The following is a 14,150-nucleotide window of genomic DNA, read 5'->3' on the forward strand; positions in this document are numbered from 1 at the left end:
AGCAGTAGTGAAGAACAGGGGAAAATTCAGGGGGAAAAAAAAAAGTACAACTTGCAAAACAAACAATGACTTGGGAAGAATTCTCTGTGACTGATAAAACCCACCACACCAAAGTGGCATTTGGAGGAAGTTGATTTATTTATTTATTTTTAAAATATCTTTATTTTATTTATTTATTTTTATGTGGTGTTGAAGATGGGACCCAGGGCCTCGCACGTGCTAGGCGAATGCTCTACTGCCGAGCCACAACCCCAGCCCTGAGGAAGTTGATTTTGATTGATAGGGTGAAATAGCACTAATACCATGTAGCATATATTATCTTTGAGATAAATAGTAACCAAATGCCTGCATGATGATCTTCCAAAACTAAATGTGAACATGGCACTGGTTTAGGTATAGATAGATAGATTTTTTTTTTCTTCCCTGGACTAGCAACATTGGTATGTGTGTCATCCAGTTTGTCCCTCTTCTCACAGGGTTAGGAATGAGGAAGTCCTACACATTTATAGCAGAAATAGCTCTCCTATAAGCTCTTATTCTCTGGCTTAAATGTACCCCATGTGTGCCACTGCTGCCACTGCTGTTTTTAACCTAGATCAAAAAACTATGGATCTAAAGTTTATAATTTTACTGGAAAACTCACATCACTTTCTTTTCAACATCCTGGAAAGAGAAGTCTCTTTTTTCTTTGTTGGTTTGTTTTTTTCTTTCAGAACGATAAGAGATGAATAGAAATATATGTATCTATTTTCTGTTGGCCACATTGCACTAGAGTTTCTTTACATGAAGGGTCAACCTTCAGAAAACCTTTTTTTTTAATGACTTCCTTGTAATTCCTTTTCCTCATTGATTTCTGTATTTTAGGGAACACTGGAAACACATTTAAGATCGAGCCAGTCCTGGGCATCATCACTGTTTCCAAAGAACCAGACATGACAACGATGGGTCAGTTTGTCCTGTCAGTCAAAGTCACAGATCAAGGTTCCCCACCAATGTCTGCCACTGCAATTGTGCGCATTTCCGTCACCATGTCTGATAACTCTCACCCCAAGTTCACTCATAAAGACTACCAAGCTGAAGTAAATGAAAATGTGGATATTGGAACCTCGGTCATTCTAATCTCTGCCATCAGTCAATCTACCCTCATTTATGAAGTCAAAGATGGAAACACTGGTGGGGTCTTTACCATAAATCCATATTCTGGAGTCATCACCACTCGGAGGGCTCTGGATTATGAGCGTACTTCCTCTTACCAACTCATCATTCAGGCCACTAACATGGCAGGAATGGCTTCCAATGCCACGGTCAATATTCAGATTGTTGATGAAAATGATAATGCTCCAGTTTTTCTCTTCTCTCAATACTCAGGCAGCCTAAGTGAGGCTGCCCCAGTCAATAGCATTGTCAGGAGCTTGGATAACAGCCCACTGGTAATTCGAGCCACCGATGCTGACAGCAATCAGAATGCACTACTCGTGTATCAGATTGTAGAGTCTACAGCCAAGAAGTTCTTCACAGTGGACTCCAGTACAGGTGCAATCAGAACAATTGCCAACCTGGACCATGAGACCATTGCCCATTTCCATTTTCATGTGCATGTGAGAGATAGTGGTAGCCCCCAGCTGACTGCAGAGAGTCCTGTTGAAGTGAACATTGAGGTTACAGATGTGAATGATAACCCACCTGTTTTTACTCAGGCTGTGTTTGAGACTGTCTTACTTCTCCCCACCTATGTTGGTGTGGAGGTCCTGAAAGTTAGTGCCACAGACCCTGACTCTGAGGTGCCTCCTGAACTGACATACAGCCTAATGGAAGGCAGCTTGGATCATTTTTTAATTGACTCAAATAGTGGAATACTCACCATAAAAAACAACAACCTCTCCAAAGATCACTACATGCTGATAGTTAAAGTGTCTGATGGAAAGTTCTACAGCACATCCATGGTCACCATCATGGTTAAAGAAGCCATGGATAGTGGCCTTCACTTTACACAAAGTTTTTATTCCACCTCAATCTCAGAGAACAACACTAACATAACCAAAGTTGCTATTGTCAATGCAGTTGGAAACCGCCTTAATGAGCCCTTAAAATATAGCATCTTAAACCCAGGAAATAAATTCAAGATAAAATCTACCTCAGGAGTCATTCAGACCACTGGAGTCCCCTTTGACCGTGAAGAACAAGAATTATATGAGTTGGTGGTGGAAGCCAACCGTGAACTAGACCATCTACGTGTGGCTAGAGTAGTGGTCAGGGTTAACATTGAAGACATCAATGACAATTCTCCAGTCTTTGTGGGTCTCCCTTACTATGCTGCTGTGCAAGTTGATGCTGAGCCAGGGACTCTTATATACCGGGTAACAGCCATTGACAAAGATAAAGGTGCAAATGGAGAAGTGACCTATGTCCTACAGGATGACTATGGCCACTTTGAAATTGATCCAAATTCAGGGAATGTTATTTTAAAAGAAGCATTCAATTCTGACTTGTCCAACATTGAGTATGGAGTCACCATCTTAGCCAAAGATGGTGGAAAACCCTCTTTGTCCACATCGGTGGAACTTCCCATCACCATTGTCAACAAAGCAATGCCTGTGTTTGATAAGCCCTTTTATACAGCTTCCATCAATGAAGACGTGAGAATGGACACTCCCATTCTAAGCATCAATGCTACCAGTCCAGAAGGCCAAGGCATCATATATATTATTATTGATGGGGATCCTTTTAAACAGTTTAACATTGACTTTGACACGGGGGTCCTGAAAGTTGTGAGTCCTTTGGATTATGAAGTTACACCTGTTTACAAATTGACAGTAAGAGCTAGTGATGCCCTTACTGGTGCCAGGGCGGAGGTCACGGTCGACTTGCTAGTTAATGATGTAAATGACAACCCTCCTGTTTTTGATGAGCCTGCCTACAATACAACATTATCAGAAGCATCTCTCATTGGGACACCTGTTTTGCAAGTTGTCTCTACTGATGCCGATTCAGAAAACAATAAAATGGTGCATTATCAGATTGTGCAGGATACATACAACAGCACAGATTATTTTCACATCGACAGTTCGAGTGGCTTAATCCTGACAGCAAGGATGCTGGACCATGAATTGGTGCAACACTGCACTTTGAAAGTCAGAGCAACAGATAGTGGCTTCCCCTCACTGAGCAGTGAGGTTCTAGTTCATATCCACATCTCTGACATAAATGACAACCCTCCAGTGTTTAATCAGCTAATTTATGAATCCTATGTGAGTGAACTAGCCCCCCGGGGTCATTTTGTAACCTGTGTTCAAGCCTCAGATGCAGACAGTTCGGACTTTGACCGGTTGGAATATAGTATTTTATCTGGGAATGACCGGACAAGCTTTCTGATGGACAGCAAGAGTGGCGTCATCACACTGTCCAACCACCGAAAGCAGCGGATGGAGCCGCTGTACAGTCTCAATGTGTCTGTTTCTGACGGGTTGTTCACCAGCACGGCACAGGTGCACATCAGGGTACTGGGAGCTAACTTGTACAGCCCTGCCTTCTCACAAAGCACATACGTAGCCGAGGTGAGAGAGAATGCAGCTGCTGGGACAAAGGTAATTCACGTGCGAGCCACGGATGGGGATCCTGGAACATATGGGCAGATCAGCTATGCCATCATCAATGACTTTGCCAAGGATCGATTCCTCATAGACAGCAATGGACAGGTCATCACTACAGAAAAGCTAGACCGGGAAAACCCTCTAGAAGGAGATGTTAGTATCTTTTTGAGGGCCCTTGATGGTGGTGGGAGAACAACTTTCTGCACTGTGAGGGTGATTGTGGTGGATGAAAATGACAATGCTCCCCAGTTCATGACAGTGGAATACAGAGCCAGTGTCAGGGCAGATGTTGGAAAGGGCCACTTGGTCACCCAAGTTCAAGCCATGGACCCAGATGATGGAGCCAATTCAAGGATTACTTATTCCCTATATAGTGAGGCCTCTGTCTCAGTGGCTGACCTCCTGGAAATTGATCCTGACAATGGCTGGATGGTGACAAAGGGCAATTTTAACCAGCTGAAAAATACAGTGCTGTCATTCTTTGTCAAAGCAGTAGACGGGGGCATTCCAGTAAAGCACTCCCTCATCCCTGTCTATATCCACGTCTTGCCCCCTGAAACATTCTTGCCTTCATTCACCCAGTCTCAGTACTCTTTTACCATTGCAGAAGATACAGCCATTGGAGGCACCGTGGACACCCTGAGGATTTTGCCCAGTCAGAATGTCCAGTTCAGCACAGTGAATGGGGAACGACCAGAGAATAACAAAGGGGGTGTCTTCATCATAGAACAGGACACAGGCACTATCAAGCTTGACAAGCGCCTTGACCATGAAATTACGCCAGCTTTTCACTTTAAAGTAGCAGCCACTATACCCCTGGACAAGGTAGACATTGTGTTCACTGTGGATGTAGATATCAAGGTATTGGATCTGAATGACAACAAGCCAATCTTTGAGACTTCAAGCTACGAGACCATCATAATGGAAGGGATGCCTGTCGGCACCAAACTCACACAGGTGAGAGCTAGCGATATGGATTGGGGAGCCAATGGGCAGGTCACTTATTCCCTCCACTCAGATTCCCACCCCGAGAAGGTAATGGAAGCCTTCAATATTGACAGCAACACAGGCTGGATCAGTACCTTGAAGGACCTGGATCATGAGACAGACCCTGCATTCTCCTTCTCCGTGGTGGCCTCTGACCTTGGAGAGGCATTCTCTCTTTCTTCCACAGCCTTGGTCTCTGTCAGAGTGACAGACATAAATGACAATGCACCAGTCTTTGCCCATGAGGTGTACCGAGGGAACGTGAAGGAGAGCGACCCACCAGGCGAGGTGGTGGCTGTCCTCAGCACCTGGGACAGGGACACTTCTGACATCAATCGCCAAGTGAGCTACCATATTACAGGTATGTCTCAGTGCCCACTGTTCTCACCATGTCCCCTGCTTATCACACAAAGGTGGGAGGCAGCAGGGGTAAGAGCAGGAGAGAAGATAAAAGGTGACATGAGGACCTGAACATAATAAAGCATTTCTGGTGAGAAGTAAAAGATCTCTAATAGATTTGTTTGTTTTTTTTTTTTTTCAGTTGTTGGTTGTTATTAACTCAACCTTACTTTGGAGTTCATTAGTTTGCTTACAACATTTACCCAGGATGACATCCAATTCTCTTGTCACTTCTTATCATTTTAAGAAGGAGTCTGGTCACACATTTTAATTGAAGAAATACAACTGATAGCTCTTTGCGATTGGGGAGAGATATTTTTAACAATATTCTTTTCTTTATGTTTTTAGTGTTCAGGAAAAAAAAACAAATAACTTGATCCCAGTAAGCTTCACATACAAGCTCCTCCTGGCCATAAAAACACTTAGGCATACACATATATAAATTAGAAGACAGGGTTTGATCCTTTGCTGAGAAATCCTAAATTACAACTCCAAACCAATGGGCATTTCTTCTGAGAACTCTTATTTTTTGGGGGGAATCCCTTTTCTGTCTTTCTAAATTGTAAGTAGCTGTTCTTTGGGAAGGCCAAGATAGAAAGGTGAGGTCATCAGGAGTATGCAAAAAATGTCACTATTGCTCTGCAGGGTTGAGGATTTCCTATCACACTGCAAAGAGTTGTCACTGATTGGGAGTAGCTTCCTAGAGGTAACTTGCCTTCAACAACAAAGAAGAAAGTATTGATGGTGTGAAGAAAGCTTCCTAGAAACTAGTCAGAGGTGGGGGTTAAAGCAAATATTTTTATGCTGTGACATTCAAAGCCAGAACATAAGCAATGTGCCAAAAGATTTTAAAGATTCCATCAATACTTGTAATCAGGTGGCTTTCCCTTTAGAAAAAACCACATTATTCACAGTGAAAAATGAATTAATTAGAATGCCCTTAGGACACAGAATCTACTTAACTATGTTAGTGGAAAAGTTAATTAATCACTGCAGAATAAGATCCACAGTAGACCAAACATGTCGATGTGTGGGGTTGCCACACTTTTTAGCCTGGTGCTTCTATTTCCTATATGGAACTGGATGCTCAGTAGTGTTTTCTGCTTAAGAACACTTTATGTATCTTATGCTTTATCTGATATTTTCTGCCTTTTTCCATAAAAATACACATTTCTGCAATTAAAGCCTGAACGAAAGTGGTGAGGAAAGAAAGGAGAGTGGAACAACGCTTTGATTAAATAAATGCAAATAGCATTTAGCTTTGGAGGAAGAAAAGGCTTCTTAGACATTCTGAGAGATACTTTTCTATTTGGAGGAACTGTTACTCTGTCTTAATTATTTACACATAGTCTCTGAATTCTCAGGAGAAGATTTCAAGGGACCATCCCATCGACTTTTCTGAAGTAATGAGTACAGAGTAGCTTAAAGCTACTGTTACTATTAGCCATGCCAACCACCAACTGATTTTAATTAGATTTAACTTTTGCTCTTGATGTAGCACAACGTGGCTGTGCTGCCTCAGATTAACAAAGGACCATTAATCATTTTATGTAACAAAAGAACGGTGTGGGCCTGCCTGCACTGAAAGCATTTAATAGAGAGGTTAAATTTGTGTGCACTGAAATAATATTCAACTAAAGCATAATTGAATCCTAGCCAGTGGTGGAGGAAAGTGATATCCCAGGGAGGACCCCGAGTCTCCCTAGAGTATGGTTTCTCGGCCACAGTGTGGTTGATATTTGGGGGCTGGATAGTTCTTTGCTGTGAGGGGCTGTCCTACATATTGTAGGATGTTCAGCAGCATCCCAGACTTCTACCCATGAGATTCCAGTAGTATATACCACCATCACTACCCTTCAGTGCAGCAACCAAAAATATCTCCAGACACTGAAAATCTCTGCCCCAGAGGAATATACAGTCCTCACCTTTTCTGCACTGTTCATATAATTTGGTTCTGTCTTTCCTGTTATTGCCTCATAGTGCTAAAGCCCTGTAACTAACCACCTCCCTGTGCCATATAGTCAAGAATGCAGCCAAGCACTGGTAATTTTACTCCTTCCTGCTCAGTCTACCTGTAGGGCCATGATGTCTTCCCTCTGTTTTTTGGGGATGCATTGTAAGAAGGTGAGATGGCTTTGTTCTTGCAGGGAAGTAGCAGCCAGCATACAGTATGTGTTCCTTATTTATTTATTGTGCTAAAGGATAAATTTAGACACATTAAAATTTCAAAGAGTCTATCTGAGTCAACAGCAATTCATGAACTGGATAACTCCAGACTGCAAATTGTTCAGAGTTCCACCAAAGGAGCATTAAGAAAAAACTCACTTATAAGATACTCATGTAAGCAAGAGAGAAAATATTTGGGTAAAGTAGAATCATAACCTTAAAATCCCTGATAGAGTTAGTTAGCAGTTTCTTTATATCTAAGTTTCATTTTACTGTTTTCATTGAGTTGTGTTTTGGTTTTGCCTATAAGAACTCAGCCTCATGACCTCCTAATTAATTATTTTAACTATTATCGACCTTTCCCTCTAGAATGTGAGCTTACCATCAAAGCAGGATTTTTTGCTGGTTTTGCCCACTGCTGTAGCTCTGTTGCCTAGAACCAACCGAGGCCTAACAGATGATAAACATAGTTGCACAATGCTGAATTAGATGAGATAGTGATCCTTCAACTAGACTCTGGACTTCTTGCTAGTTTTCTTCAGCCCAATCTTTTTCAGTGTTTGAATTGGCAAGATTTCCCTCTTAGGGATTAGAAGGTCAAGGTAGTTTTCTTTCCTCTTCCTACCGTGTGCTGCGCTATTTTGTCTCTGTAGTTTAATGAAGTGGAAAAGTAATATGACTGAGACCACTGTCAGTGTTTCGGCATCATAAAATGCTGTTCTGCTTCATCTCTTCTACTTTTCTTCCACTTTTACCAGCTTCACTCTGATACATTTGATCTAATTGCAGTGCTTATCTTTGGACCGCTCTTTAAATGACCCCTCGTTAGGGCTATTTAATACTAATGGGTCTTCCTCTGTCGTGGAAACTTTTCTCCCCAAACTCCAGTCCTTATGAGCAGAGCACAGCTGTATGATAAAGCCTTCATTAAAAGATTCCTTAATAGAACTGACTGCCTTTTCTTGATTGCATAATCAACAGCTAATGAAATTGTCTTGGTAACAAGAACTATAGTGTATTACGTCCTCTCTTGAGACCAAGTGGAAAGACAATTGTATCATCCCAAGAAGACGATTGATTGTCACAGTTTGAATTTGATTTTCCTTAAGGGGAACGAAACAAGAGATCATCTCCAGTTTCTCTAAGTGGATTTTATTCTCTTGAAAAAAGTTGCTGTTTTACTTTCCACATAAGCTAAGCATATAAATATCACACTTTGCTGTAAGGGAATCCAAGGAAGTATCTTTTGTTTCAGTACCGTAAATGCTACAGTGTGAGGGGCACCTGGATGCACCCCCGTAGCCTCACATGGTGGTGCAGACCCAGGCATTTCATGGCTCATCTTCAGAAGCTCTCTTTTCCTTGCAGGAGGAAACCCCCGAGGAAGGTTTGCCCTGGGCCTGGTGCAGAGTGAGTGGAAGGTATATGTGAAGAGACCTTTAGATAGAGAAGAACAGGACATTTACTTTCTCAATATCACTGCCACCGATGGGCTCTTTGTCACACAGGCCATGGTGGAAGTGACTGTCAGTGATGTAAATGACAATAGCCCAGTGTGTGATCAGGTGAGTTAAAGCTCTGGGGGATAAAGTTCTTCTGTTTACTCTGTGTCTCTAAAATTAAATTCAAAACCCATTTCACAGGAATACCTTCTGCTCTTACCTCCCGTTGATTAAGAGCTCTAATTGGACATAAGAGGGTAGGAGGTAGAGGCAAGGATAAAATGTTCTAAACATGAACACAATAATAGATAGATAGCAAGACCAGGTATCCAATTTTGTCCCCTCTCCTCTGAAAAACACAATAAAAAATAAAATAGGAAGTTTTAAAATTAAATGATTTTTAAGTAATTCATAAAGGACCTTAAAACTTCTGTCTAAATCACTGGTATCATGTAAGAGAAATGGACTGCTCTACCCATTTGGCTAGCTGTTTGTATAAGTACAAGGCTGGATAGTGGCAAAGCTGAATACAGATTCCCAGGCTGCTTATCCTTCAGTTTTCCATTATTGTATAAAATACAATGTCAACACAAGGTGTTGTACAAGATTTCATTTCCTTTGTTACTTATAATAAATCACAATTTATGCTTTTTCTCACTATGTAGGCCAAAAGACAATATTAGTGTTCTGTAGCTTAGAAAAGTAGTGTATGTAGATTTTATCTCTCATTTCAAGTGTTAGTAGTGACTCTTTAAAGAATTGAAAAGAATCCCAGGAACTGACCTAACTTTCCTATGTGCATATATGAATATATCACAGTAAATCTCATCACTATACATATCCACAATGCACTAATTTTAAAAAAGAGAAAACTGTTGGTGAATGATAAAATCAGTAGAGTGTTCCAAAAGTGAAATTTTTTAAAAAATCATATATTGCTAATATGGCAACTGTCCCACAAATACTAATGATTTGATTACTCTTGTTCACCTTTGCCCAGTCTTCATATACAGCATTATTCCCTGAAGATATTCCATCAAATAAAATCATACTGAAGGTCAGTGCCAAGGATGCCGACATTGGATCCAATGGAGATATACGATATTCACTCTATGGATCTGGAAGCAATGAATTTTTTCTAGATGCAGAAAGCGGTAAGTTGAAATCTATTCTTTGGGTAAATGCCATTGTTTGTCCACAAAAGAAGCTAAACTCTCATGTGGTCTTGTCACTGGTGAATAGTTGGTACCCAAGAGTGTTAGTAGGATGCTTATCATCTAGGACTCTAAGAAACAACGAGAAGACATGGCATGCAAATATGGAACTACACAGGCTTTATTTGGTTCACAAAATTTGCCTATACTTTACCTATGTTTATTAGCATCAAGTATCACATCTCTCTATTTTTTTTCTCATGTCTGTGAGTTAAGAGGAATCACAGCTCCAATGTAGTTGCCATGCAAGCTGGGGAGTAATGCATAATAAGGAGAGTTTCTTCATTTTGAATTCCCTTTCAAATCCCTTTCTGATTCTTATTAACATAGTTGTCAAGTTTTATTAAACATTCCTGCCTAGTTTCTCCAAACCTTTGAGTGTATTTAGGTGAAATTTATAAGGTAAAACATTATGTAAACTCAGGGCAGTTGCCAACATTGAAGGCCAGAGCTAAGGGAAAAGTCATTTTCTACAGAGGCAAATTATGAATTGGATGGTTCATCCAATGGTCTTTTTAAATACACTGGAGATTGAATTTTGCCAGTGTTGGGTTAGTCATAGTGAACAATGACTAGTTTTCGAAAAGGTAATGACTCCTCCTTGACCCACTCCCAGGGTCCATTGTGGAAGAGCTGACTTAGCTGCATGGGCATATACTAGTTAGCTATTTGAGCCCCATGATAATTATTCAGACAGTAACATTTATTGAGTAGCTAGTGGACATGAAATCCCTTGAGGACAGGTTGTTTTCTTTTTCTTGGAGCCTACCACACAAATCCCACGAAGTATTTTGTCTTCCAGTAGGAAAGTAAACCCTAATGAAAGGTGTACCCAGAAGAAATATAAAGGAACTTGCATCTAGGCCCATTGGAAGAAGTAGCCAATATGGTGATGAGATGGAACTGTTTAAAGGAAGGACCAGAATTTGAATTGATTCCAGAAGCTAAACCAGGACACTGCAGGTTAACAGGGACAGCATGAACGGAGAGCACAGCACACCCAGCGAATGTTGAGCCCGATCATAGAGGGCCTTGAATGTCCCACTGAAGAGCCACTGGTGGCTTTTTGAATAGGAGAGGGAAATGAGCCCAGCCGTGTGTGAGAATTAGCTGGCTGCATGAGCGAAGCCATAGGAGGAACTGCCTTATAAACCCAGGTGGCTTAGTCCAAATGCCTACCAATTTTATTGAAGAGTAATAATATTTCACAAGTCATGCTTTCACTAATTTGCATTCATTTGAGTTTATCGCTGTGTCTGTTGTCATTTCCTATTGAAACTTAGCAGCAAAAATTCTCCATGGGGGCTGCTGACCAGTTCCTACACAGCTTTTTCAGTGGTAAAAGCCGATGTATCACAACTCCACATCACCTTCCGAACGGCTGCTGCTCTAGAGCTCCTCAGGTTTCCCACATCCACCTGATGCCTCCCCCAGCAACCACTGACCTTCTCACAGCCCAGAATTATGGTGGTCCTTCAAAACCATAATTCAGCTTGCCTTATAAAAATTGAACATCAGGAAGCAAAGAGTTTGCCCTCCTGGGTCTATGGGTTAGTGACATTACTGACCATCAGACAACTAGAGACATCAGTCCATGCTTTGTGCTTTTCTACTGAGGTTCTCTGTGTAGGCAAAAGAAAGAACCTCTAACAACCATGTTTTGAAAAGAGATTAATTGACTTTCAGGTTATGCAGTTGGTTTGTAGTTGCATCCACAATTCCATAATTTTCCCCTGGTACCTAAAAGAAAGTGAATATGATCTATTTGTTTGATTAACGGAGAACTTGAGCCAAGTCTCCTTGGTCCTTCTTGGATTTCCAATCCTTTATATGATTAGTTCTCCATTTTTCAAAGTAAGACAGTTTTTGAAAAGCCAAATCAACCATAATGCCATTTCCTTTCACAGGTGAGTTAAAAACCTTGTCTCTATTGGACCGGGAGAGAGTCCCAGTGTACAACCTCATCACCAGGGCCACTGATGGGGGTGGCAGGTTCTGCCAGTCCAACATCCACCTGATTCTAGAAGACGTGAATGATAATCCCCCTCTGTTTTCTTCTGACCACTACAACACCTGTGTCTATGAGAACACAGCCACCAAGGCTCTGTTGACCAGAGTGCAAGCTGTAGACCCCGACATCGGTAAGTCAGTTGCACTGGCCAAGTGTCTCCCTGTTCACTCACTGGACACCTTGTCTCTAGGGGTGGCTTTCCCTTTAATTTGATTAGGACCTTCCCTCAGCCCTCTTGGTGGTCTACCACAAGAACATGGGCATTAAACCACGTTTACGGTCTTTAGTGAGTGCATTACTTATGCATGGGAAAATTCTCTAAGTTTGTCCTACCTACTTTTCCTAGAGTTTGGAGAGGAGATACTATGAATTCCTTTACCTTTTAACAAAGTGTTCAAGTGGGGTTTTTTAAAAACCTTTTGAATAAAAACAATAGCTTTCTTACTTGCCTGTTCCTCCTAAACATAGTTAAAATGCTGTGTTATATGGCAGGGAGAATTCATTTCCATTTCTATGAAGAATTGCATCACATGCTTCAGCTGAAATATGACAATCTAGATTTATTGTAGTGCCCCATAGTGCAAAGACCAATTACTAAATGTGCTGCCAGTTCAATGTGGACTTTTTTTTAACTGCCATTTTCCAGAGTATTTTTGTCACTTATAAACTGACATTGCTAGGCAAGAGTTGAGGGATGGGGAGATAAGAAGGAATTAGAACTGAAAGTTGCTAATAAAGTTTGTGTTCAAATCCACTTTACATAATGAGATGATGAGTTAGAAAAGACTAGAGTTAATTGCTAGATAGACCTTCTGAGAATGCATAAGTTATTGAGGTGACTACATGATGGAATATAAATACGAAAGGGCATACAGAAGCCTCTTGGTTGTGCATTTTAAGAGCCGTAAATCAGAGGACTAGAGAATGATGGGGTGGGTCTGCTATGCTAAGCAGACCTTTATATAATTCAGTATCTTATTGCTTAATTCTTAGTTGAAATAAAAATTATTGGGCTAATGGAAAAGTAAATACATGATAATTAGTTGAAAACAAACGTAGTGCCCAGGATCTCTGCATATTTCCCCTTAGAGAAATTAGTTGGCTACACTGAATGATTGCTTTTACCACATTAGCATAATTTCTGAGCTGAGAACTAACCTTTTAAAAGTATGCATATTATTGTAAATAAATTACAAATAAATAGAAAAAGACTCTTTTATTGGTATGTAATTGTGTAGTACCTACAAATACTTTTTTAAAAAGAAGATTTAGAACGCATTCTCTGGACTCTTATTAGCAGACTTTTAGGGAAAAGAAGATAGAATTAATGCAAATGAATCTTCTAATCATTTTAAATTTTATTTTAGAATGGGTAGTTAGATGAAATTTTAAAAGCTAAAATAAATGGAATTTTTCTATTCAATTCCTTCACAAAGGAATCAGGTGTACTCAAGCTGTGGTAGAATGGATGCGAAGTCTAATTAGTGCACATGATGCTTCAGACAGTGCAGGGACAAGACGGAGTGTGACTGACTCACAGATTTGGCACTTGGAGCTGTTTTACAACTTGTGGTGAAGAATATACAGTTAGCCATGTCCTCCTTTCACCACTTCTGAGTCAACTGGCCAGATTGGGCGCTGGAGTCGAAGAAATATCCAGACTCAGGTCATTTAATAGGGCAGAGAAGACAAAGACTTTAAAGGACCAAAACCAGGATGAAGACTTTACTACACCTCCACCTGCTCTTGAGTAAAAGGCTTATGTGCACAGCTTCAAATGGAGACGGAGGTCACAGGTGCTGCTGACACATGTGTATGAAGTCGATTCATGATCCCATCAGTCTTAGGAACAAGTTCAGTGAAAGATGCCAGATTTTGGGTTATTTTCTCAGTTTTTGGTCAATCTCAGCTTCAAAAAGTAAAAGAACTGAGATAGCTGGGGAAGAGCAAATAACACCCTAAGAAACACAAACTTAGCTCCTACTGAGTTCCAGGCACCAGGTTGAGGAAGTGGCTGGGAGTCTTGGTTGGAGCTTGCAGGGGATTTCAGCATCAGTCTGAGCCGCTGTCAAATAAATGCCAACATTATCCAGAATCCCTGTGTGTCATTGAATCAGGACTTGTGACCTTGTCATTAGTGGCCTGAACAAAACACTTCTAACTCAAGAATAATAACCATTTCTCTGTCTTTCACAAGGGATCATAGGCTAGTAGAGGCTGTGCACTAAGATTACCAGGTTGTTGAGTGCAGAAGCCATTTGGGGATCAAAGTGAACCTCTGACTGGAATCTGAGTTCAGGCACAAATGGCCTTTCGACTGAATATAGCTTTCTGGAACCTT

At 40.9% G+C, this 14,150-nt stretch overlaps 1 protein-coding gene across 2 annotated transcripts in view; it reads left to right on the plus strand.

The window, feature by feature from the left end:
- Fat3 (FAT atypical cadherin 3) overlaps positions 1-14,150 on the plus strand; it is a 484,288-nt gene that overhangs the window by 397,273 nt on the left and 72,865 nt on the right. For both annotated transcript variants that reach the window (XM_077797747.1, XM_026396113.2), the window contains exons 9-12: positions 865-4,938; positions 8,511-8,707; positions 9,585-9,738; positions 11,706-11,939. In XM_077797747.1, coding sequence (XP_077653873.1) covers positions 865-4,938; positions 8,511-8,707; positions 9,585-9,738; positions 11,706-11,939 — 4,659 coding nt within the window. The remainder of the gene's footprint in view (positions 1-864; positions 4,939-8,510; positions 8,708-9,584; positions 9,739-11,705; positions 11,940-14,150) is intronic.

Source organism: Urocitellus parryii, chromosome 4 (genome assembly GCF_045843805.1).
Source record: "Urocitellus parryii isolate mUroPar1 chromosome 4, mUroPar1.hap1, whole genome shotgun sequence".
In the NCBI taxonomy this organism is placed as follows: domain Eukaryota; kingdom Metazoa; phylum Chordata; class Mammalia; order Rodentia; family Sciuridae; genus Urocitellus; species Urocitellus parryii.